The sequence below is a fragment of the Salmo salar genome, chromosome ssa22 (assembly GCF_905237065.1).
Source record: "Salmo salar chromosome ssa22, Ssal_v3.1, whole genome shotgun sequence".
NCBI classification, from domain to species: Eukaryota; Metazoa; Chordata; class Actinopteri; order Salmoniformes; family Salmonidae; genus Salmo; species Salmo salar.
The window spans coordinates 17,890,774-17,916,891 of NC_059463.1; the positions used below are offsets into that span (position 1 = coordinate 17,890,774).

At 42.6% G+C, this 26,118-nt stretch overlaps 1 protein-coding gene across 2 annotated transcripts; it reads left to right on the top strand.

The window, feature by feature from the left end:
- Positions 1 to 364: 364 nt before the first annotated feature.
- Positions 365 to 24,582, top strand: mapk3 (mitogen-activated protein kinase 3). Of its 2 annotated transcripts, XM_045704999.1 has the most exons (10): positions 365 to 1,122; positions 17,701 to 17,840; positions 18,963 to 19,027; positions 19,162 to 19,241; positions 19,366 to 19,492; positions 22,135 to 22,210; positions 22,331 to 22,455; positions 23,185 to 23,270; positions 23,358 to 23,438; positions 23,923 to 24,582. In XM_045704999.1, exons 1-10 carry the CDS (start codon positions 829 to 831, stop codon positions 24,076 to 24,078), a joined length of 1,230 nt encoding a protein of 409 aa, XP_045560955.1. In that variant the 5' UTR covers positions 365 to 828; the 3' UTR covers positions 24,079 to 24,582.
- The last annotated feature ends 1,536 nt before the right edge of the window (positions 24,583 to 26,118 follow it).

Below are 26,118 nucleotides of genomic sequence, written 5' to 3' on the forward strand. Positions count from 1 at the left end.
CCTTAGTATCTCTCTTTAATTCTCATCCATCCACCCTTCTCTCTCTCAGGTATAATCACTTGTTAGCGGTCGTGTCCCAGAGCCTCAGTGATATAGTGAAGGCTCTAAAGCGCTTAGTGGTGAGGTCATCAGAACTGGTGCTTATGGCCAACAGCTTGTTCATCAAAAAAGTACCTGACATGTGGCAGGCCAAGGTACTCACAGGAACACATACACTACATGACACTACTTGTTGTTAGTCTTCAGGGGAAACATTTTTATTTGATTCCATTCAACTCAACCCTATACCGACTACCGGTTATTTGTCAACTGTACTGCTCCTTTAAAAGACAGCCGCTAGAGAAATATGACTTGAGGAGAGAGTATTACGCAAGCTCCTCAGTCAGTAGCCCATGTGAATGTAACGAAAGGACGTTGGAAAGTGACGAGGCCAGTTTAACCGAAGTCATTCTACTATAGCCAACTCAGATGTGGACATGTTTTTGAGAAAAAACACCGTGGATATACAGGATTATTGAATTGAACTTGAATTGAATAATTGGTTGAAGAATATCAATATTTTTCCAATTCATTTTTAAATTATAGAAAACTTTTAGTATCAAACTTTTTTAATAGTGGGACTATTGTTTTAAACATCCCAAGGCACACAGGAACTGGCCAAGAGAAAGTGACTACCGAATGCGCGCCCTTTGCAGTGTCTGGGAGTCATTTCTGCTTGGCGTAAATTACGGGCAAGCGCGTCATTTCACTTGCGAATCATATTAGCCTATTGAGGTCGTTTTTTTCATCCTGGGGGACCACTCACAGAGACACAGCATCTGTGAGACCATGCTACAAAATGGTATTGGTATGGAGAAACCTTCGGAACTGCCGAAGGCTGAGCCAGAACCAGACCTCCCATCAGAAGCTCCAACCCAGCCAGCCCCCACTGACAGCGCAGTGCATACGGCACAAGACACGGATTCCACGCACTTCCCCTTGCCCGTGTTCCCCAAATTGGAGATAAAGCGTAACGCGGTGACAGACGATTATAAGATATCTAGTCAGGTCCTTGGGTTTGGGATCAATGGGAAGGTTCTGGAATGCACAAATAAGAAGACGGGGGAGAAGTGCGCACTGAAGGTAATATCACCTACCAATGGAAATAGGCTGTTGCTCACTCGGAGTGTGAGTCCTGATGCCATTTGGTCGTATTGGGATCTTGCATATTCCCTAGTGAAGATCAAATCAACTAGAAAAACTAACGTAGGAACTTTGATCTGAGTTTCTTATCAGATTTCTCTCTGCCTATACACTTAGAAAAAAATAGGATATCTATAAAAGGGTTATTCGACTGTCCCCATAGGAGAACCCTTTAAATAACACTTGTTGCTTCATGGTTCATGGTAGAGGTTATACATGGCACCCAAAAGGGTCATACCTGGAACTAAAACAGGTTCACCTATGGGGACAGCTGAAAACCATTGGAACCATGTTTTGTAACAGTATACAAACTCATTCACCATGTGCCAAGTACTAGCATGACATTGTAAATAAGTATTATATTGAGGAAAAGCAAAGAAAAGCCATGGTGGTGTAATAACAGTAATTAACATGGGTAACGAGTGTGTACCGGTATCCATGTTTGTGTAATGCATATTCTATGTGTGTGTAATGCATATTCTATGTGTGTGTATTGCATATTCTATGTGTGTGTAATGCATATTCTATGTGTGTGTAATGCATATTCTATGTGTGTGTGTGTGCTGGCTGGCTGGCAGGGTCATCACCAGAGGTTCATAACATTCAGGCATCAACTCATAGTGGATACGCTATGAGTTGGAATTATAGCCCACCAACTTTACAGTGGCACTCACTCATCTTTGTATTTATATTGCGAAGGGCCTTTTAGCTACTGCCTACTGTTCATTGACAGCCACATCGACAGCCACAACTCAACAATCAGCTGCGTTCAGACGTACAGCACCCCTTCCATGTACTGTGCTCTCCTCAAGGCCATATAATCAACACTTCTTATTATTAAGTCAATGGATTGTAGTCAGTAAACCCATATGAGGTTATTGAATAGTTAGGCCGACTGTTACAATAATATATCAGCCTGTAGAATAATTTCATTAAGTTAATGAACAAGTGTTTCGATCTAATCACGTATTTTCTCATGTTTACCCAATTTAGTTAACATTTCCCAGCCTAATTGTAATCTAATATCCAAACTGAGATTCAGTGAAAACAAAAAGACAAGGTAGCATGCTTGGCTCAAAGCAGCGTGTTGGTGTTACATTAATTTTGGCAAACCAGTGGTGTCATGATATATTTTGCCTACCGGAGCACAATTTTTTAAATTATTATTACATACTATTTTCTGATTTAAAGTTGGTAGACTACCTACATGTATGCCGATTGTATAATATCATTTGAGAATTTAGGCCTACATACAATGCCTCATCCAAATTGCACGATTGCATATGCCTACACTTAGACCTAGTGGCTCGAAGAAAATGTTCTCTTTTTTTCATCCTAAAACAAAAAATTAGGCCTACCGTATTATACATTAGGCCATCATCATTGTCAATCGTGAATGAACATGATTAACGTTTTACTGGATCTGCATCTGCATGCTAGTCATTTGCATGCCAATGACAATCATTTGATCCCAATCCATTTGGGAATATGCATTTTGATCTTGTTAAATGATTTAAGTCGCCTAACTAATGTTTAATCAAATGTTAGAGCAGATGGAGTTAAACAGAGCCACCTGTATTTTGTTTCAATCAAAGCATATTTAGCTTATGAGTTGGTGAGTTTTTTTTTACATTTCAGCACAATCATCCTAAATTGTCATAAGAAATTACGTGGTGTTTTTGGTCTAACAGTAGCCTAACATCATATATGCTATTATATTCGCTTTGTTATCTAGAGAACGAATGAATCATTAACTGATCGTGTGAGACACAGCACCATACTGAGAAGTGGCGAAGCATCGCTCCGCTGCCCAACAGCAGCACTATACCGCTGATTATAAAGTGTGGATGACTTCAGGAGTTTCAAGTAACCACAGCTCTATGAACTAAGCGGCATATTCAGGTAATCATTTTGTTTTACACCGTCCCGGCAGCGCTACATACTCGGGGATGACCCAAAATCATTCGGGGCTAAAGCTAAAGCCCTGAAAGCCAGGTCCTGGCAACGTCCCTGTTGGCTGGCTGTCTGGCTGTGAAATTGACCTTCAACTAGCCTATCAGTTAAAGGAAAATTCCACGCAAAAACGTTATTTTGGTATTTGTTTCATTAGTCCATTGCTGAGATAGTCTCAAAATGTTTTTCATGTCATGTCATGCAATCACGTTTTCAAGATATATAACTTCCAAAATACAGAAATACAGCCAACATGATACATTTTGTTTAGTTACACAGTACCAGTCAAATGTTTGGACACACCTATTAATCAAGGGTTTTTCGTTATTTTTTACTATTTTCTACATTGTAGAATAATAGTGAAGACATCAATACTATGAAATAACACATGTGGAATCATGTAGCAACCAAAACAGTGTTAAACAAATCCAAATATATTTTATAATTTAGATTATTCAAAGTAGCCACCCTTTGCCTTGATGACAGCTTTGCACATTCTTGGCATTCTCTCAACCAGCTTAATGAGGAATGCTTTTCCAACAGTCTTGAAGGAGTTCCCACATATGCTGAGCACTAGTTGGAGGCTTTTCCTTCACTCTGCGGTCCAACTCATCCCAAAGCCAACTCATCTCAATTAGGTTGAGGTCGGATGATTGTGGAGGCCAGGTCATCTGATGCAGCACTCCATGACTCTCCTTCTTGGTCAAATAGCCCTTACACAGCCTGGAGGAGTGTTGGGTCATTGTCCTGTTGAAAAACAAATGATAGTCCCACTAAGTGCAAACCCACTAAGTGTCTCCAGCAAAGCACCCCCACACCATCACACCTCCTCCCCCGTGCTTCACGGTGGGAACCACACGTGTAGATCATCCGTTCACCTACTCTGTGTCTCACCAAGACACAGCGGTTGGAACCAAAATCTCACATTTGGACTCATTAGACCAAAGGACAGATTTCCACTGGTCTGATGTCCATTGCTTGTGTTTCTTTGCCCAAGGACGTCTCTTTGCAGCAATTCATTTACATTTTACATTTACGTCATTTAGCAGACGCTCTTATCCAAATCAAATCAAATCAAATGTATTTATATAGCCCTTCTTACATCAGCTGATATCTCAAAGTGCTGTACAGAAACCCAGCCTAAAACCCCAAACAGCAAGGAATGCAGGTGTAGAAGCACGGTGGCTAGGAAAAACTCCCTAGAAAGGCCAAAACCTAGGAAGAAACCTAGAAAGGAACCAGGCTATGAGGGGTGGCCAGTCCTCTTCTGGCTGTGCCGGGTGGTGATTATAACAGCACATGACCAAGATGTTCAAATGTTCATAAATGACCAGCATGGTCAAATAATAATAATCATATTAGTTGTCGAGGGTGCGACAAGTCAGTAACACAAGAGTAAGTGTCAGTTGGCTTTTCATAGCCGATCTTTGAGAGTATCTCTACCGCTCCTGCTGTCTCTCGAGAGTTGAAAACAGCAGGTCTGGGACAGGTAGCACATCCAGTGAACAGGTCAGGGTTCCAGCAGGTCTGGGACAGCAGGTCTGGGACAGGTAGCACATCCGGTGAACAGGTCAGTGTTCCATAGCTGCAGGCAGAACAGTTGGAACTGGAGCAGCAGCACGGCCAGGTGAACTGGGGACAGCAAGGAGTCATCAAGCCAGGTAGTCCTGAGGCATGGTCCTAGGGCTCAGGTCCTCTGAGAGAGAGAAAGAAAGAAAAAGAGAATTAGAGAGAGCATATTTAAATTCACACAGCACACCGGAAAAGACAAGAGAAATACTCCAGATGTGACAGACTGACCCTAGCCCCCTGACACATAAACTACTGCAGCATAAATACTGGAGGCTGAGACAGGAGGGGTCAGGAGACACTGTGGCCCCATCCGATGAAACCCCCGGACAGGGCCAAACAGGTAGGATATAACCACACCCACTTTGCCAAAGCACAGCCTCCACACCACAGAGCGACTTACAAATTGGTGCATTCACCTTATGATATCCAGTGGAACAACCACTTTACAATAGTACATCTATATATTTTTTTGGGGGAGGGGGGTTAGAAGGATTACTTTATCCTATCCCAGGTATTCCTTAAAGAGGTGGGGTTTCAGGTGTCTCCGGAAGGTGGTGATTGACTCCGCTGTCCTGGCGTCGTGAGGGAGCTTGTTCCACCATTGGGGTGCCAGAGCAGCGAACAGTTTTGACTGGGCTGAGCGGGAACTGTGCTTCCGCAGAGGTAGGGAGGCGAGCAGGCCAGAGGTGGATGAACGCAGTGCCCTTCTTTGGGTGTAGGGACCGATCAGAACCTGAAGGTACGGCGGTGCCGTTCCCCTCACAGCTCCGTAGGCAAGCACCATGGTCTTGTAGCAGATGCAAGCTTCAACTGGAAGCCAGTGGAGTGTGCGGAGGAGCGGGGTGACGTGAGAGAACTTGGGAAAGTTGAACACCAGACAGGCTGCGGCGTTCTGGATGAGTTGTAGGGGTATAATGGCACAGGCAGGGAGCCCCGCCAGTAGCGAGTTGCAGTAATCCAGACGGGAGATGACAAGTGCCTGGATTAGGACCTGTGCCGCTTCCTGTGTGAGGCAGGGTCGTACTCTGCGAATGTTGTAGAGCATGAACCTACAGGATCGGATCACCGCCTTGATGTTAGCGGAGAACGACAGGGTGTTGTCCAGGGTCACGCCAAGGCTCTTAGCACTCTGGGAGGAGGACACAATGGAGTTGTCAACCGTGATGGCGAGATCATGGAACGGGCAGTCCTTCCCCGGGAGGAAGAGGACGGATTCTCGCCACGCCACCGGGTAGGAGCAACCTGTCAGGTAGGACGCAATCCAAGAGTGAGCCGCGCCGGAGATGCCCAACTCGGAGAGGGTGGAGAGGAGGATCTGATGGTTCACAGTATCAAAGGCAGCAGATAGGTCTAGAAGGATGAGAGCAGAGGAGAGAGAGTTAGCTTTAGCAGTGTGGAGAGCCTCCGTGACACAGAGAAGAGCAGTCTCAGTTGAATGACCAGTCTTGAAACCTGACTGATTTGGATCAAGAAGGTCATTCTGAGAGAGATAGCAAGAGAGCTGGCCAAGGACGGCACGCTCAAGAGTTTTGGAGAGAAAAGAAAGAAGGGATACTGGTCTGTAGTTGTTGACATCAGAGGGATCGAGTGTAGGTTTTTTGAGAAGGGGTGCAACTCTCGCTCTCTTGAAGACGGAAGGGACATAGCCAGCGGTCAAGGATGAGTTGATGAGTGAGGTGAGGTAGGGGAGAAGGTCTCCGGAAATGGTCTGGAGAAGAGAGGAGGGGATAGGGTCAAGCGGGCAGGTTGTTGGGCGGCCGGCCGTCACAAGTCGCAAGATTTCATCTGGAGAGAGAGGGGAGAAAGAGGTCAAAGCATAGGGTAGGGCAACGTGAGCAGGACCAGCGGTGTTGTTTGACGTAACAAATGAGGATCGAATGTCGTCAACCTTCTTTTCAAAATGGTTGACAAAGTCATCCGCAGAGAGGGAGGATGGGGGAGGGGGAGGAGGATTCAGGAGGGAGGAGAAGGTGGCAAAGAGCTTCCTAGGGTTAGAGGCAGATGCTTGGAATTTAGAGTGGTAGAAAGGGGCTTTAGCAGCAGAAACAGAGGAAAAAAATGTAGAGAGGAGGGAGTGAAAAGATGCCAGGTCCGCAGGGAGGCTAGTTTTCCTCCATTTCCGCTCGGCTGCCCGGAGCCCTGTTCTGTGAGCTCGCAATGAGTCGTCAAGCCACGGAGGAGGAGGGGAGAACCGAGCAGGCCGGGAGGATAGGGGACATAGAGAGTCAAAGGATGCAGAAAGGGAGGAGAGGAGGGTTGAGGAAGCAGAATCAGGAGATTGGTTGGAGAAGGATTGAGCAGAGGGAAGAGATGATAGGATGGAAGAGGAGAGAGTAGCAGGAGAGAGAGAGCAAAGGTTGCGATGGCGCAATACCATCTGAGTACGGGCAGAGTGAGTAGTGTTGGAGGAGAGCGAGAGGGAAAAGGATACAAGGTAGTGGTCGAAGACTTGGAGGGGAGTTGCAGTGAGATTAGTCGAAGAACAGCATCTAGTAAAGATGAGGTCAAGCGTATTGCCTGCCTTGTGAGTAGGGGGGGACGGTGAGAGGGTGAGGTCAAAAGAGGAGAGGAGTGGAAAGAAGGAGGCAGAGATAAATGAGTCAAAGTAGGGAGGTTAAAGTCACCCAGAACTGTGAGGGGTGAGCCATCCTCAGGAAAGGAACTTATCAAGGCGTCAAGCTCATTGATGAACTCTCCAAGGGAACCTAGAGGGCGATAAATGATAAGGATGTTAAGCTTGAATGGGCTAGTGACTGTGACAGCATGGAATTCAAATGAGGAGATAGACAGATGGGTCAGGGGAGAAAGAGAGAATGTCCACTTGGGAGAGATGAGGATTCCAGTGCCACCACCCCGCTGACCAGATGCTCTCGGGGTATGCGAGAACACGTGGTCAGACGAGGAGAGAGCAGTAGGAGTAGCAGTGTTTTCTGTGGTTATCCATGTTTCCGTCAGCGCCAAGAAGTCGAGGGACTGGAGGGTAGCATAGGCTGAGATGAACTCTGCCTTGTTGGCCGCAGACCGGCAGTTCCAGAGGCTGCCGGAGACCTGGAACTCCACGTGGGTCGTGCGCGCGGGGACCACCACGTTAGAGTGGCAGCGGCCACGCTGTGTGAGGCGTTTGTGTGGCCTGTGCAGAGACGAGAGAACAGGGATAGACAGACACATAGTTGACAGGCTACAGGAGAGGCTACGCTAATGCAAAGGAGATTGGAATGAAAATTAACTAAACAACTGGGGAAGCGAGAGCGCAGGGCCTCCCTCGCTAACCATTCACTGAAACACTCATAGAACTTTTCCAACTTCCACTTTAGAAATATAATTGATGTAAACTACAGTGGTTCAATGTTTCCAGGAATAGGCTCAAACTTAGTTTATTCAGCTAGATAACTTGGTACAGTATTCTTCCGTGAAACCCACTCAGTGCACCGTGTCCTATGACGCCGTAGCTAACTAGCATGCTAGCATCCAATAACACACGATTAGCACCAATACTTGGTTACAACAAACTACCAATGGATCATTCGTGTCCGTGTCTAGTTCCTTTCATAACGCAGAAGTAATTAAACATTGGCTAGCTAACACAAAGTCAGTCCTGCTAGCTACACAAGTGGACTACACAACTCGAAAGTTCAGAAAGTTAAGCTTACGTTACAAAAATCTTATTGACTAAAAATGATACAGTACTGCTAGCTGGTAGAGTTGGCTAGCTAGCAGTGGCTGCGTTTACCTTTATCTTTGATACAAAGACAACTATGTAGCTAGCTAACATTAAACTAATCAAATCGTTCCGTTGTAATGTATTTAGTTTCTACAGGCCATGAGAGCCTGATTCACTCAGTCTCCTCTGAACACGTGTGGTTGAGATGTGTCTGTTACTTGAACTCTGTGAAGCATTTATTTGGCCTGCAATTTCTGAGGCTGGTAACTCTAATGAACTTATCCTCTGCAGCAGAGGTAACTGTAGGTCTTCCTTTCCTGTGGCAGTCCTCATGAGAGTTAGTTTCATCATAGCACTTGATGGTTTTTGCTACTGCACTTGAATAAATTTTCCGTATTGACTGACCTTCATGTTTTAAAGTAATGATGGACTGTCGTTTCTCTTTGATTATTTGAGCTGTTCTTGCCATAATATGGACTTGGTCTTTTACCAAATAGGGCTATCTTCTGTATAACACCCCTGCCTTGTCACAACTGATTGGCTGAAACGCATTAAGAAGGAAAGAAATTCCACAAATGAACTTTTAACAAGGCACACCTGCTAATTGAAATGCATTCCAGGTGACTACCTCATGAAGCTGGTTGAGAGAATGCCAAGAGTGTGCAAAGCTGTCATCAAAGCAAAGGGTGGCTACTTTTGAAGAATCTCAAATATAAAATATATTTGATTTGTTTAACACTTTTTTGCTTACTACATGATCCCATATGTGTTATTTCATAGTTCTGATGTCTTCACTATTATTCTATTATTCTGTAGAAAATAGTAAAAATAAAGAAAAACCCTTGAATGAGTAGTTGTCCAAACTTTTGACTGGTACTGCATATCTTGAAAACTTGATTGCTGACATGGAAAACATTTTAGGACTATATCAACAATGGATGTATGAAACAAATACCAAAAGACAGTTTTTTGGTAGAGTTTTCCTTTAAGGTGCTGACTCTGCACCTGGAGTTGGGTTCCTGGAAGACAGGCAGGGGGGATCATGGGATGGGCTGAGGCTCAGAACAAATGTGTTACTCTGGTTTTGATTTACACGTGTGCAGGGGTTGGAACCAAAATCATTTTCCAATCGTTTAATTCTGAACAGAACCATTATTTTTTTAGTTTCGTTCCACTGTTCCTACCAGCAAAATAAAGTTCTGAACCGGTTCAAAAAAATAAATAAATGTTTATATCATTCCTTTCTGATCCTTTTTAAACCTTTGAAATATATATTATTTTTACATTTAGCTCGACATTAAATTACTTCACCAATGGATAGCGCAGCTTGCTATGGTGCAGGCAAGCTATGCACATGCATTGGGCAGACAAGTGGGCATCTTGTTGTTATGACATGCATTATCTGAATTAGGTCCACAGAATTATAACTATGGAGGAGCGGCTTCTATGAAAGAACTTTGAATGTCTTTGAACTTCAGACAGTTGGTTTAACTAACATTGGACCAGAGATAGCCCTTGATCATGATTCTCCGTTCCATTACATTACACATTATGCCGCCTAGAGTTTTCAAGAGCTAGACCAGCTAGCTAGCCAACAAGCTTGTGTGTGCAGAGTGGCACCAGAATTAAAATAAAAACATGTCTTACCTTTTTGTAGTTAATAAATTCAATTGTGAAACGTAATAACTATAGTATCCTTAATTAGCGTTGAAAATGTTAATCTATTGTTCTCTAATTAAAAATCTCTCTCCCTAATTTCTTAATTTTTGTAACGTCTGTAGCTACAGCAGACTATGCATACTTCGGCGGAAGGGGGAGAGGCAGGCAGTCTACACACACACTGGGAAAGATTTTCAGCTGGCAGGCAGGCAGACACTGTAAAATATTTTTGAGTGAGTGAGGGCTTTGCATACTGTAGGTGCTTTGTTTAGTTTTTTGTGGGACTGGGAAAAAAATGCCCAGAACGTTAAATAACGTTATTAACCAGTTCCCATGCTTTTAAAATAATGGTTCTGTTCCAGAACAGTATAGATCACTTTTGTTCTCGGTTCTGGTTCTGTTCCTTGAAAAATGTAATCGTTTTTGGTTCTGTTCTCTGAACTGGTTCCAACCCCAGCACGTGTGTGCTTTGCATGTTACTATTCTGGTTGAGCAACAAGAACCTTGTGTGTGATCTGACCATATAGTATTTAGCACAATGGCATGATGCAAGACACTGTTAACATATGCTTTAACTCAGTAGGTTTTCTGATCACACACCACACACACAACTCACGTTGTTCTGCCCAATGGAAAGCTGTCACTTGTCAGTACAGGGCTACAGAGGCAGCGATTTACTGCCTACAGCAGGGGTACTCAAATACTATTTGAAAAGGTCTGGTCATCGGTGGCAAAGGTCCAGATGGATAATGTTATTTATCGGCGTAGTGACAAACCCCCACCTGCACAACCCTTTCAAACCCAAACTGTTCACCTCCATCTTGTTGGCAGAGAAAAAATATGCAGTTTTTAAGCTAATTTCCTGCAATTCTACACTTTTGCCATGGAAGGAAGGGAAAATGTAGCAGTTTTAAAGCTCTTTTGTGGCAATTCTACACATTTTCTATGTTTTATGTGTCTTCATATGATACCAGAAGTTGAATTCCGACTGAATTCATAAAAAATAAATATATATATTTTGTTTTTATAGTCAGGACCCTTGGTCCGTATTGACCCTGTTCTTGGTCCGGATTCGCCTTTTTACAAATGGCTGTCCTACAGTAATCCAGCCGGATCAGAATCTCCTAATCAGGAGCATATAGTCACACACAAAGGACAAGAGGGGGGCGTGGGTCAGGATAAAAAGATTAGATACAGTACAGAATCGGAGAAGAGAGAGATAGGAGAAGGGAAGAGAGCAGGTCATTTTACAGGGGATGGCAGAAAAAAGAGTAATATGTGTCTGGAATTGTCCTGAATTCAAATCAATCTGGTCATTCACGTTCAATTATTAGAGGTTATTTAAACTTACAGTTTTTCAATTTAAATTGCTATAAAAAAGTATTGCAACCAATAGAATGTTATATATATATATATATATATATATATATATATATATATATATATGGGGGATACAACCTTCCCAGCTCTGCAGATTTTGCTGCAAAGAGACAGAATCATTAGATCATTTGTGTCGGTATTGTCCATATGTGTCACGTCCTGACCAGTATAAGGTTAATTGGTATTGTAGTTTGGTCAGGACGTGGCAGAGGGTATTCGTTTTATGTGGTTCGGGGTGGTGTGTTTTGTTGAAGGGGCATTTGGTTTAAGTATTCCGGGGTTTTTGGGCAGTGTTTGGTTTTCAGGTATTCTATGATTTGTCTAGTATGTCTGTTTCTATGTTTGGTTAATTGGGGTTGGGACTCTCAGTTGAAGGCAGGTGTTGTCTATCTGCCTTTGATTGAGAGTCCCATATATGAGGGTGTGTTTGTGTTTGTTATTTGTGGGTGATTGTTCTGTGTTGCGCTTTATGCTTTGCCAGACTGTTTGTTGTTGTTGTTGTTGTTGTTGTTGTTGTTGTTGTTGTTGTTGTTGTTGTTGTTGTTGTTGTTGTTGTTGTTGTTGTTCGTTCTAGTTCTTTGTTATTTTGGTGTTCATTTTGTATTTATTAAAAAGCAAGATGAGCATACACATACCTGCTGCGTTTTGGTCCTCCATTTCCATCGACAAGCGTGACAATATGTGGCTTGTTTTTGGTCACAGGCACCATTTACCTGGAGCTAACTCTGCAGATAGCACTGCTGGGTGATTTGAAAATCATAGTCAATCGATCAATAATGTAATAATACTCTTAGCAAAAATGTTTATCTCTAATTTACAATCTGTAGAAACTATTAGAATAGAAAGGTTCAGAACTTTTGTGAAACATCACAGCACAGTTGAAAAATATATGGCAAATAGAAATCAAATCTGGATGGTGTTCAGAGATAGATGGAAGGGGTTGAGTGTAGCTGAAGGATGAAACTAATAACAAACAAAAGATAACTATTGTAAAATATACCATGTCCCTAAAATGTATATAGTATGTATAAGCTGGAAGTAGAAGCCTAAGTGTTGTTGTCCATTAGTTTACTCCAATTAGGGGAGGGGTGGTAGGGTTAGGGGAAAATAATAAAGGAAAATATATAACAAAAATATATAAATTATATATATATATTTACAAAAAAAGATATGGGGGATTGGAAATGATGCAGACAATTACATTGATGGAAGCTACAATCTATCTGCACTATTAAAGCTGATCTACCCCCCAAATAAATGTTTTTACAATAACTATTATTATTAGAGGTTATTTTCAGTGTTCGGGACAACATACAGCAGAGTGCAATCAGTCAGGAAAACACCATTTGGCAAATGGATGCTGTGGATAATTAGGCTACAAGTACTGACGGATGCTGTGGATAAGTAATGAGAATTTTAAATTGGATGACTGAAAGTTGGCCTGTTGACTGACATTGTCTGGTATAGTTGCCTATTACAGGTAAGAAGCTGTGTTAAGCATTTTAATTGCAATCACAACTGGGTGTCTCACCAGGTGCCTGATCATAACTCCCACAGTCAGAGAGGACCCAGAGCAGGTCACAGCAAATATGATCTATTATATTGACAAGATGGTCGACTGACCTCTCTACTAATGGAAATACATGTCCGCAAAGGTGAAAGACAGGCTGGAGGAGGCGAGATCAGGTGGGAATGTTCTAGCTAGCCATTGATCTTTTGTAGAAAACATATCAATATACTCGTAGAAAACGTAAGCATTATGAAACTTCTGTTTGCTCAAATAAGCCTCACCTATCAAAATAGCAATTCACTTGTATCTTTACCAAATTTGACACTCTCTCATTGCCCCCATACAAAAACTCCTCACCAAGCCTGCTTAATCTGTGAGGACAGATTTTGGGTGGAGTTGACCCTCTCGCTTCGCCTCGTCCTCTCTGGTCACAGTGACCAGGAACTACCCATGGAGCCGCAGGGCAAAGCTGTCCTACAAGGGCTCTCACTCAGATCCAATTTAAGAGCCTGTAGAATGTGACCAATGGAAAACATTTCAATATTGACTGCAGGGAATGGACACCACCCACAGTATACCAAATAAAATACAAAGTGTGAAATGTGGATTGGAAAATATTCTGTCAGGGGTGTGGTGGTGTTTGTGAGTTTGCTTTTGTGTTTTTGTGATCGTACAGAAGCCAGCCTCTGTTTGTATAAGCCTGGGTGAGCCTTGTGCATAAAGTATAAAATTGACACCTGGTAATTTACGACTAGATTTTTCCTTTGTTTTTAACCACAAGACAAACAGCCATCGACAGAACGAGTCATTGGGATGAACAGCTGTCCAGCTCAGTCACTTTTTAATTAAGTCCACTCCTAAGCGCTAAGTGTAATGGATGGGTATAGTTTTAATCCACTCTACTAGACCTGAAGAGAAGCCATCCTTTTAATCTGATTCAATTACAGCGATCAGGGTTCTCTCGTCTTAGACTTGCCTGGCTGTAAGCTCTAAGAGTCTATGTCTAGCCTAAAAAGACCCAGTGTTATTCCATGAAGGAAATCCTGAGATTCCATTCAAGTGTTTGTTCCATTAGAACCTTTATTTGGCTGGGGAATGTTTCATTCTGGAACTCTAATTCACTCTCTTCATAGCCAAGCCCTTCTTCTTTCAAAGAGTTTTTTGATTAATCTCATTTAATGGATTTGCATCTATGTGGTTTTAGCTCACTGTTCAGCTTCCTCAGCTTTTGTTTATGTTTGTAGTTGGCTTATACCACTTTTTGGCATGGTTGGCAGGATTGTGGTCCATCTGTGCTTCCGTTGAGGCCCACTTAAAATACTATGGTTTCGTTTCACATGAAAGTGATTTGAGAGACTGTAGTGGCAGTTAGCCTTGAGGCAGGTGGCCTAGTGGTTAAGAGTGTTGGGCCAGTAACTGAAAAGTTGCTGGTTCTAATCCCCATGCCAACTAGGTGAAAAATCTATCAATGTGTGTCTGCCTAATGGCTAAAAATGTAGTGTGTAGCAGAGTTAACCTGAGCCCAGCCCCAGAAAAGTTGGTTATGAGAATTAAAACAGTTAATCGGTCAGGGAGGGATGGTGTGATGATAAGCATTATAGTAAAAACATGTTCAGTTCAGGTTAATATATATTTCAGGATTATACCCGGCTACATACCACAAAGCGGTATTAGTACAATGGATGCCTGTGTAGCCTATATGGAAATACTATAGATTTAGCTACATTTAGTTTCAAGTGGAATCTTATTATCTATTGAGCATCAGATAAGGTTCCTAATCTAATATCAGTAGTATCTCTTAACATTCTCTCCAGTTTCATCTGTTCTTCCATAACTACTTACTACAGCATTATATATCCTGCACTCTCACACCTATCTCTCAGCTCTATTTACTCAATTGTATGACCTCCGCTTTATTGGCTGGAAACAATTATAGAGGGAAAGGTAGGGTAAACAAGCTCTGTTACTGAGACACACACACATCAATATCCAGACTGCCCTCAACCTTGAACAGTCTCTAAACTTCCTCATTTGCAGCAGTGTGTAAAGCTATTGATGCTGCATGTGCCAGTGTGCGTGAGAAGGTCTATGGAGGTATATGAAGGAAAATATGAGATTTCCTCTGTGGCTACCAGGACACAATGCTATGTTAGGAGGGATGGATGTGGGTGGGGCTAGGTCTAAATAAGGGTGCAATTTTTTTTTTTTATCACAAAAGCTCTGACGAAGGCTGTCAAGCCGATACGTAAGCTTATTAAATATCAGTGATACTATCAAGAGCAGTGTGCGCTTTCCTTTTTCCTTCATCTTGTTCAACTGTTACCATGCACCTGCAAAAAGATTGCTCAGATGTGCGAGTGCCTTTTGAACTTTGACTTCCCTACATTCCTAAAGAAAATAATGTACTTTTTACTCCATACATTTTCACTGACACCCAAAAGTACTAGTTACATTTTGACAGGAAAATGGGCCAAATCACGCACTTATCAAGAGAACATCCCTGGTCATCCCTACCGCCTCTGATCTGGCAGACTCACTAAACACAAATGCTTCGTTTGTAAATGATGTCTAAGTGTTGGAGTGTGCCCCTGGCTATCCATAGTGCCGTCTGGTTTGCTTAATATAAGGAATTTTAAATTATTTATACTTTTACTTTTACTTTTGATACTTATATTCAATATTTTGTATATTCAGACTTTTACTGAAGTAGGATTTTACTGGGTGACTTTCACTTTTACTGAAGTAGTATTTTACTGGGTGACTTTCACTTTTACTTGAGTTATTTTCTATTAAGGTACAGTATCATTATTTTTACTCAAGGATGATTGGATACTTTTTCCACCACTGACTTTCGGTTTTGGTCCACAAGCTTCAAATAGCTGTAAAAAGAAGAAAAAAAAAATTGTTAGTGAAATGCCATTTAGATGTAACAATGATTTCCTACACTATTCAGTGCTGAAATTGAGTGAACGGTATAGAATTCTAGCAAGCAGGAAATGACAGAGAGATTTCTACATTGGCCGCTTGCCCCGGTTTCCACCAGATAACCCAGCCACAAAGTCAAAACAGATATCCCATTTTGACAACAGAAGCCGACCCAGCGGTAGAAAGGTGAGAGGTGAATATCACGGCAAATCAACACATCATTCCACTATTACTGCAGATATAAAATGTGTAGCACCTTCAATCCCCTTTGTTCCTGGAGGAACTTAGGACCTGTACTAAAGTTTTCCAACATTTCCAGTTTTGCCTACACTACATTTACATTTTAATCATTTAGCAGACGTTCCTGGAGGAACTTAGGACCTGTACTAAAGTTTTCCAACGTTTCCAGTTTTGCCTACATTACATTTACATTTTAATCATTTAGCAGACGCTCTTATCCACTGTACAGGAAATGAAGCGCACAGGGCCCTAAGCTATCTGTATCTTCATATGAGAACCCATGAAACACAATAAAGTAGCCAAGACTCTTTCTCACATCCTCTCCAGATACTGGACAGAAATGAAGACCACTCTTTTATAGTGACCCTGGGTACTGTGGGTTGTGAGATGAAGTTTAAACACACATCAGTTAAAGAGGCCAACGGAAGTCCTTCGCTTCCACTTTCAACACACATCCAACAAAAGGGGAAGGCCTTCCTCTTTAGAGAAAGACTATCACTATAGGCATAGATATAAAAATACACTCACACACTAATTCATGCCAAAGAAAACACAACTAAGCACATGTGTATGATAAACACACACATAAAAACACACTCATTCACAAGATGAATACCCAAAGATGAAGAATCCCTCATTATTTTGTGTGAAGTTGATATGAAACCTAGTTCCTATAGTAACATTGTACATCTTAAAAAAGGGTTTATGATTGTTCTGGTTGAAGTTTCACCTGGGTCTTTTATTAACTGCTCTTCACAACATGTGCTTTGGCCACTCATATGCTATTCCGTTTGGATGGATGATGCAACGAGGATACGATGAGAGCAAGTCTCTTAGGGCCAAATCCCAACTTTTGCATACTTTCCCTGTGTTCAAGAAACTATCTGTTAAGTGAGGGAGTCAGGTTCCCCAGTTATGGCTTCTATTATCGAATGAGACCATAAAAGTCTGTTTATTGCCAGTCATTCTAAAACCACAACTTTCTAGATGAAACTCCTTCTTCAAGTGCAAGAGAAATGTATGTACAGTAGCTTCTACATTTCTCACCATCCACGTTGTCATATAATTGAAGCTGTAAAAAGTGAGGTAAAGAGCATGTAAGGTTGTGGCAAAAGGATGAGTGGTGGCCAGACTGTCTGTGTTGTGTTGTGTTCTCAGCTGCAGCTCTGTGACTGGACTGGCATGGTATCCAGCAGGAGCCCACTCTGTAACTGTCAGCACCCAAAAATATCCTCTGATGGAATGGAAGACGGGTGCTATGTCAAGGCCTGCCAGCTATCTACTGTGTGTGTGTTCGTGTGTGTGTGTGAAATGACTTAACGGCCCACTGTGGTAGGGAACTGAAAGAGGGAAAAGATAATATTGAAGTCTTGTTACGGACAGGTCAGGCAGATCAGGGGAGTTGTTAAGTGTCATCGTGATGAATACTTTGACATTTAAATGGATCAGGTTCGGCTGCGTGGTCAACCAGCCTCTTTTGTCATGATTGATCAATTCCCTTCAGGACAGAACGAGTGCCTGGTTGGAATGCCAATTGTTTCACTTAAATGAAGTAATTCAATCTCACTCTCTGCCCTTCCTGTACTCCACTCCTTCTCCACACTTCACTCCAACACAGATCCTCTATGACAGTCCCAAGGCGCGGCAGGAGGTTGAGCTTCACTGGCGGGTGTCGGGGGGGCCTTACATCGTTGGTATTCTCAGTCTGTACGAGAACATGCATCATGGGAAGAAGTGCCTGCTCATCATCATGGAATGGTAGGATCTTGTCCTGTCAGCTCTTTGACTATATTACCCAGAATCCTCTGCTATGTGGGAATACAAGTCCCATTTCTCTGTCTTCAGCAACTAGCCATAAACTATTGACATAGAGCCAATCGCTCATAGCTTCTCTCTGATACCATTAGGCTTGACGGAAAGGTCAGTCACATGGCCTTGGTATGTCTATGCAGGCCAAGTATGTGGGCAGGACTGGGCCACGGCTGGGGCTCCACCTGTGCCTCACAGATCACCACAGGTTCTCCTCAGTACTCAGAGGTGACACAGACGCTCTTGATATACTGTTGTATTCTCTCAAAGTCTAGACCACTCAAGTTTTAAGGAAATGAAGAGCACATGGTTGGAGCAGTGAGATAATGCATTAACTCAAGTGTGTATGTGGAATTTTTAGATACTGACATTGATTTCCAATGAGCTGCATTTCTAAAGAAATGGGAGTATAGTGTACTGGCAAGTCATAGACAGTGAGTGTGATGATTCAGAGCTGGGTGTGACGTGTGTTGCTCCCTGTAAAGTAATCTGTCTTTGTGGTCAGCTCTTTTCTGTCTCAGAGAGGTTGAGAGGAGGGCAGCTGAGCTCAGCTAAGCTCAGCTAGTTTAATGAAGGAGAATATTCTTTAACTGAGTTTGACTTGGATCACTCTCTCTTACTCACTTCCTCCTTACACTCTCGTTCACTCTCTCTCACACATGCATACACACACGTACACTCAAAAGAGCATATAAACAATTCTTTCCACATAACAGAAAGTGATTCACCGTGTTTTTCGAAAGACAAAGATCATTGAGGAGGATAGAGGAGTCCCAGTCTGTATGGATGTTTATGTGTATAATGACAAAATGGAAAGACAGAGGGACAGATGAAGTGCTTGTGCATAGCAGACTGTTCTGTTCCCAGTCTAACGTTATCCCACGAAACATCATCTTCATCTAAATGGTTCCTGTTTTCACTATTATTTTAGGGCTTTTTATTCAAGTAGCAGAGTTTGTCTTTTTGAAAAATGTCTAATGTGGGAGAGTTATAGGCAGTGTTATGTTTCGAATGATAACTCCATGACAGCATCTCAATATTAACTCAGTGTATGTGTTTCTCTTGTTCCAGTATGCAAGGGGGAGAACTGTTCAGCCGGATCCAGGCCAGAGGAGACCAAGCTTTCACTGAGAGAGGTGAAGGGGCTGAGAGTGGAGGGGGCCAAGGAAAAAGGATTGAGTCTGTTTCTGGGAATGGACATACTATACTGTATATGTGTAATGTTACAGACAGTGTTGTCCTGAAACTGTGCAACTCTGCTCTCATCTAGAGGGCTCAGAGATCATGCGGGATATTGGCACAGCCATCGAGTTTCTCCACAACATGAACATCGCACACAGAGACATCAAGGTGAGCAATGTGACACTGACACACAGATAAAGATAAGAGCAGCAGATAATGACAGAGTTGCCATACATTTAGTAATACTATGCGTACAGTTAATGACAGATACGTTTCACTTCCCCTCCCTCAGCCTGAGAACCTGCTGTACACTCATCAGAAGAGCAACGGTACTCTCAAACTGACAGACTTTGGCTTCGCTAAGGAGACCACTCTACACAACCTCCTGCAGACCCCCTGCTACACCCCTTACTATGTGGGTAAGTTCCCAGCTAACATATTTGGTTCCTTGGAAGTTGTGGGAACGTACATCTTTGGTTTTCCATTGGTTCTGGGAATGAAGCCATATGTTTTTTAAACGTTTAGGAGAACGGAAGTGAACATTTCACCTGTTCTGGGAACGTCCATTTTTAGGTTGCAAGGAAGTTCTGAGAACGTCTGTATGATGCAAAACGCATCATACAGGCCAGATTACTGTATTTTGAAAGTTACATATCTTGAAAACTTGATTGCTGACATACAAAACATTTTGTAATATCAACAATGCACTAATGAAACAAATAACAAAAAATTGTTTTGGGGTAGAGTTTTCTTTTAATGTTCTTTGTAATATTTGAGAACATTCCCAATGTCAAAACAATTGGAGAATGTTCCTAGAACATTACCAACATTTTAATTAAATTTAACCATGATTGAACTTTTAGGAAACGTTCTGTTAAATTCATGAAATACCAAGAAAATAATGTTATTTTGTCAAGTTCCTTAAATGTGCGTAGAATGTTCCAAAGCCAAGCAACTGTCCTGCACCATTCCCAGAATGTTGTGGGAAGGTTGTATGCAAAGTGAACATAGGACAACCACACTCTCACCAAGCTCTAAGAAACATATGGTTCTCAGAACGTCATGTGCGAGCTGGGTTAAAATTCTAAACTACTGTAGGAATGAGATTTACAGAGCCTTCTGAAAGTATTCAGACCCCTTGACTTTTTCAACATTTTGTTACATTACAGCCTTGTTCTAAAATTGATTAAATAAAAAATGTTACTCAGCAATCTACACACAATACCCCATAATGACAAAGCGAAAACAGGTTTTTAGAAATACCTTAAGTATTCAGACTCTTTGCTATATGATTCGAAATTGAGCTCAGGTGCTTCCTGTTTCCATTGATCATCCTTGAGATGTTTTTACAACTTGGAGTCCACCTGTGGTAAATTCTATTGATTGGACATGATTTGGAAAGGCGCACACTTGTCTATATAAGGTCCCATGGTTGACAGTGCATGTCAGAGCAAAAACCAAGCCATGAGGTCAAAGGAATTGTCCGTAGAGCTCCGAGACAGGATTGTGTCGAAGCACTGATCTGGGGAAGGGTACCAAAACATTTCCCAGCATTGAAGGTCCCCAAGACCACAGTGGCCTCCATCATTCTTAAATGGAAGAAATTTAGAACCACCAAGACTCTTCCTAGAGCTGGTCGCCAGGCCAAACTGAGCAATCGGGGGAGACGGGCCTTGGTAAGCGAGGTAAACAAGAACACAATGGTCACTCTGACAGAGCTCTAGAGTTCCTCTGTGGAACCTTCCAGATGGACAACCATCTCTGTAGCACTCCACAAATCAGGCCTTTATGGTAGAGTGGCCAGACGGAAACCACTCCTCAGTAAAGGACTCTCCGACCATGAGAAACAAGATTCTCTGGTCTGATGAAACCAAGATTGAACTCTTTGGCCTGAATGCCAAGAGTCACGTCTGGAGGAAACCTGACACCATCCCTGCGGTGTAGCATGGTGATGGCAGCCTCATGCTGTGGGGATGTTTTTCAGTGGCAGGGACTGGGAGACTAGTCAGGATCGAGGCAAAGATGAACGGAGCAAACTACAAAGAGATCCTCGATGGAAATCTGCTCCAGAGCGCTCAGGACCTCAGACTGGGGTGAAGGTTCACCTTCCAACAGGACAACGACCCTAAGCAACGACCCTGAATGTCCTTGAGGGGCCCAGCCAGAGCCCGGACTTGAACCCGATCGAACATCTCTGTAGAGACCTGAAAATAGCTGTGCAGCAACGCTCCCCATCCAACCTGACAAAGCTTGAGAGGATCTGCAGAGAAGAATGGGAGAAACTCCACAAATACAGATGTGCCAAGCTTGTAGCGTCATAACCAAGAAGATTTCAGGCTGTAATCGCTGCCAAAGGTGCTTCAACACCTTTTGCAAACATTTCTAAAAACCTGTTTTTGCTTTGTCATTATGGGTATTGTGTGTAGATTGATGAGGGGAAAAAACAATTTAATACATTTTTTAATAAGGCTGTAAATTTCACATTTGGAGGTAAGACCTAGATGCAGACAACGTCAAATTAACAACAGTATATTAATACAACATGGGCAGGCAAAAGACAGGTCAAGGGCAGGCAGGGGTCAGTAATCCAGATAGGTGGGGCAAAGGTACAGGATGGCAGGCAGGCTCAGGGTCAGGGTAGGCAGAGGTCAGTAATCCAAATAGGTGGGGAAAAGGTACAGGATGGCAGGCAGGCTCAGGGTCAGGGCAGGCAGAAAAGGTCAAAACCTGGGAAAACTAGAAAACAGGAACAATCAAGAGACAGGAACAGAGAGAAAAACGCTGGTAGGCTTGACGAAACAAAACGAACTGGCAACAGACAAACAGAGAACACAGGTATAAATACACAGGGGATAATGAGGAAGATGGGCGACACCTGGAGGGGGGTGGAGACAATCACAAAGACAGGTGAAACAGATCAGAGTGTGACAGTAACGTAACAAAATTTGGAAAAAGTCAAGGGGTCTGAATACTTTCCGAATGCACTGTATGTCACTATATTCTGCATATAATATTGGACAAGTAATTGTATTTTCCATCTGTCTGTTTTCCTGTTTATAAGCTCCTGAGGTTTTGGGCCCGGAGAAATATGACAAGTCATGTGACATGTGGTCTCTGGGCGTCATCATGTATATTCTGTGAGTAGTGTGTGTGTGTGTGTGTGTGTGTGCTTAAACAGTGCATGCATACTATATAACCATTTGATAGTCAGTGCAACCTAATAACTATCAACCTCTACGCATTTGTCTCCTGTTTAGGCTGTGTGGTTTCCCACCGTTCTACTCTAACACGGGCCAGGCCATCTCTCCAGGGATGAAACGGAGGATCAGGATGGGCCAGTATGAGTTCCCCAAACCTGAGTGGGCTGAGGTGTCAGAGGAAGGTGAGACTGGGTCGGGTCATCCTTCCACTAGACAAGGGTTCCCCAATTGGTGGCCTGCGGGTGTTTTTATTTGGCCCCCCAACTTTTCTAATCAAAAAAATTATGCATTTTCCTTGTTGGACATAAAATACGGTAAAAATACCAGAAAATCAGCTCCAAGTTATTTTAATTTTGGAAATCTGTTCCCAAGTATTCTCGGGCATAATAGAGAGATGTGGTTGTATACAAATGTAAGCAAGGTTTTACATTATTATGTTTTAGTCAAATATGTTATCTGTCTTGCGGTCAATTTGCAGTCTGCAAATTATTTGTAATTATGTTCCGGCCCCCCTACGATCCGCTCAAGAAAAAGATTGGTCTGCGAGGGAATCTAGTTGATGATCCCTGCACTGTCTTTAGTTTTCTTGTTAGTATAGCTCTGCATTCCCTCCAATGTTGTCACTCCCAGAAATTCCTTTCATTCAGACAAACAAAAGCACACTTCTAAATAGTCCGTTTTATAGCACAACACTCATCCACAAGCACACCCAAACATAGACAAGGCACATAAACTCAGAATTGCAGCTCTTGAATCCCAGGGATAGTCTGGCTAAATCTCTGAATTCACACTGGTAGGGCTTCCTGCTCATATGGACCAACTGGTGCCTTATTCCAGAACAAAGCCTTGGCTGGGGCCTGGTGTGTGTCTGTGTGTGTTTTGACCTCTATCCTCTAATTGATTTCTCTCAGCCAAACAGTTGATCCATCAGCTGCTGAAGACAGACCCCAACGACAGAATGACCATCACACAGTTTATGAACCACCCCTGGATCAATGTGTGTGTGTGTGTGTGTGTGTGTGTGTGTGTGTGCATTTACAGTGCATGCATACTATATAATCGTGTCTGTGTTTTATCATTGCAGCAGTCCATGGTTGTTCCCTCCACACCGCTTCACACCACACGGGTCCTGACTGAGGACAGAGAGATGTGGGACGACGTGAAGGTCAGCGTCAGACTAACACTGACACCCTCTGGTCATCCAGGAACTTCCCAGGATCAGCAGAATCATAGAATGCATTGACTTTACATCCAGACATTATTTTAAATACAGTTGGTACAATGAAAATTACACGTTTTCCCATGTAGATATCTCAAAATGTGAGCGGAATTTCAGTGCTTTTGTGGTGTGAAAATATTGAAATGGAATTGCTCCCAGACCAGATGACCCTGGAGTGGTTGACCTTCCACAAGGGGGAGGCAAACATCACAGTCTGGCCTCAGGCCATTTTTAGAAACAAAGGGCTTATTGCCTCCTCTCATATTTATTATGCTGTAGGCTATATTCAGAGCAGAGCTTTATCTTCTGTCTATCTATTTTATTCTATCTATCATTAAATAAACCCGCCCTCACTTTGATTCTTCTTCTCTCTCTTCTCTATTGCCCACCCTCCTTTTCTCCCTAACCCTTTCCTCTCTGTGTGCTGTAGGAGGAGATGACCAGTGCTCTGGCCACCATGCGTGTGGACTACGACCAGGTGAAGATCAAAGACCTGGACACCTCCAGCAACCCACTGCTCAACAAGAGACGCAAGAAGGCCGCTGCCGGGGGAAAATTGGGAGGCAGCGTCTGCAACAGCCAGTGAAAGACTGGAGGTGGGAGGGAAGCCAGAACAGGAAGGGAAGCCCAGAGGACACACCTGGAACAGCTGGGAGGAAAAAAGGCTGTGGGAGGTCTGGGCAGAAACATGCAGAAGAGATTTATCAGGGGGAGTGTGTTCATACTTAAATCTGCAGAGGGAGAATAGGGGAGGCATAAAGGAGGGAGGGAGTACTGTTAGGAAACAGCAGGGAAATGCGATTTGGAGATGCTCCGCAATCAGTCGAATTGAAGGACACATGAAGTGATGACAATGTATGAAACTCTTATCAGCCAAGATCAGCAGGCCTTCATACTGTAGGCCTTCCATCAGTTTTTAATTTGATTGTGTGTTAGTGTGTGTGTTATTTTGAAAGGTTATTCAGGATCTGCTCTTTATAAGTTCATGTATGTTTGTTGTGTGTGTGCCTGTGTGTTTATGTGTGTTGTAACCAATGTTCCCTCCAAAAATGTTCAGCACTGAGCAAATTTCAGGTCTGCTGAAAACAAACTTGAACGTTGTGAAAATTCTGTGCAACTTCCAGCGTGAGTTTATTGTGAACGCTGAGGCTGTACCCGCTTTAAGTTACAGTTTTAACAGTGGCCAAGTAAACTACTGTGGCTATTTGAGCATAATGTAAGCCTTCCAGAGTGGCCTACCATCAAAAACAATTGAGAAAATGCATCCCACAACATTTTAACATGGAAATAGCTGTTCTATCATTCAGCCTACAGTAGCAGCCAATGTGTGGTGTTCAATGTAGGCCAACATTCCATGAGACTTTTGAAAAAAACATGCAGGACTTGACATTAACCTGTTTATCCACTTGTTCTTCAGACAAGGAGGCGACTGAAAATGTTGTTGTGTTGTTTGATGCAAGAAACCACTTTACAAAATAAAATGCATAATTATTCCCATACCATTATTACAGAGAATAAGACAAATTATACTACCCTCTGCCTATTGGCTACTTAGCTTATTCAAGCCTGTCACAAAATACAACACTGCCCCTTTAAGACATAATAAAAGCTCTTTACCTGACTCGCTTTTCAAAGATGTCTCGAAATGTACACGATTTGTGCTCTTGTAGGAAGCAATCACTCCTCTATTGCTTACTACAAAGTATCTATAACTGGGCTAATAACTGAGCTAACTAGCAAAGGATATTAATAAAATGTGCACACGTGTCTACATGCAGCTCTCGATTTGATCTCAAAACATGGGCATCTGCTCAGAACCACTCATGCTGTAAACACAGTCCAGTTCAAAGTAAATGGCACAGATCCATATATGGCAATGTTCTATTTGCATATAGGCCTACTGCAGCTCTGATTGGTTAAGCTGCAATGGTCTGTGTAGAGCAAGGGCTGAGTGGTACATGTCAATGCAATAGAATCCAACTCCGATGCGTTCTGCCTACAAGAAAATCTCTTGCATAGTTCATTTTTTTTGGGATATATTGCGTTGATTCGATCAAATTTGCCACAGTAAAGGCAAAATATTGATAGTGTTAACAGGGAAAACTCTAGAACAGTGGTTACCAACCTTTTCTGAGTTAAGATCACTTTGAGTCAAAATGCAAGCAGAGATCTACCGCTTAGACTTTTTTTTTTTACATTACTTAAAAAATGTAAGCCTATGCAACATTAACCAATTAAAAACAGTACTGTAGCAATGAGGTTTGTTCAGTAAGCTATAGGCCTAATACATTATCATCGCATTTAGGCTTTTCTTGAATTGCCCTGCCAATGCATTGTGGTTTAGAAATTTGAGGTAGGATACTGTATATGATCACACCAGTAATAGATCCGTTGTTGTATTACTTATGCAGCACAGCTGAGTGAGCATACATTTAAATAATTTGCTTTTTTTTTTTCCTGGGTCGATGGTGCCTGAATCTATGGTCAGTCTCAGCGGAGGGAGAGAGCAGCAGACTGAGGGTCCGCCTCAACATCCCTCCGCTCTCCCTTTCCTCCACTGACACGGACCAAAAAGGGTCTTCCAGCTGATGGCGAAAACTCGAGTCACACCGCATTATTTATGCCT

Excerpts from the sequence above, each read along its gene's own strand:
- mapk3 (XM_045704999.1), top strand. The coding sequence starts at position 829 with ATGCTACAAAATGGTATTGGTATGGAGAAACCTTCGGAACTGCCGAAG. Across the intron at positions 17,841-18,962 it reads CTGCTCATCATCATGGAATG|TATGCAAGGGGGAGAACTGT; the intron begins GTAGGATCTTGT and ends CTCTTGTTCCAG. Across the intron at positions 19,493-22,134 it reads CTACACCCCTTACTATGTGG|CTCCTGAGGTTTTGGGCCCG; the intron begins GTAAGTTCCCAG and ends CCTGTTTATAAG.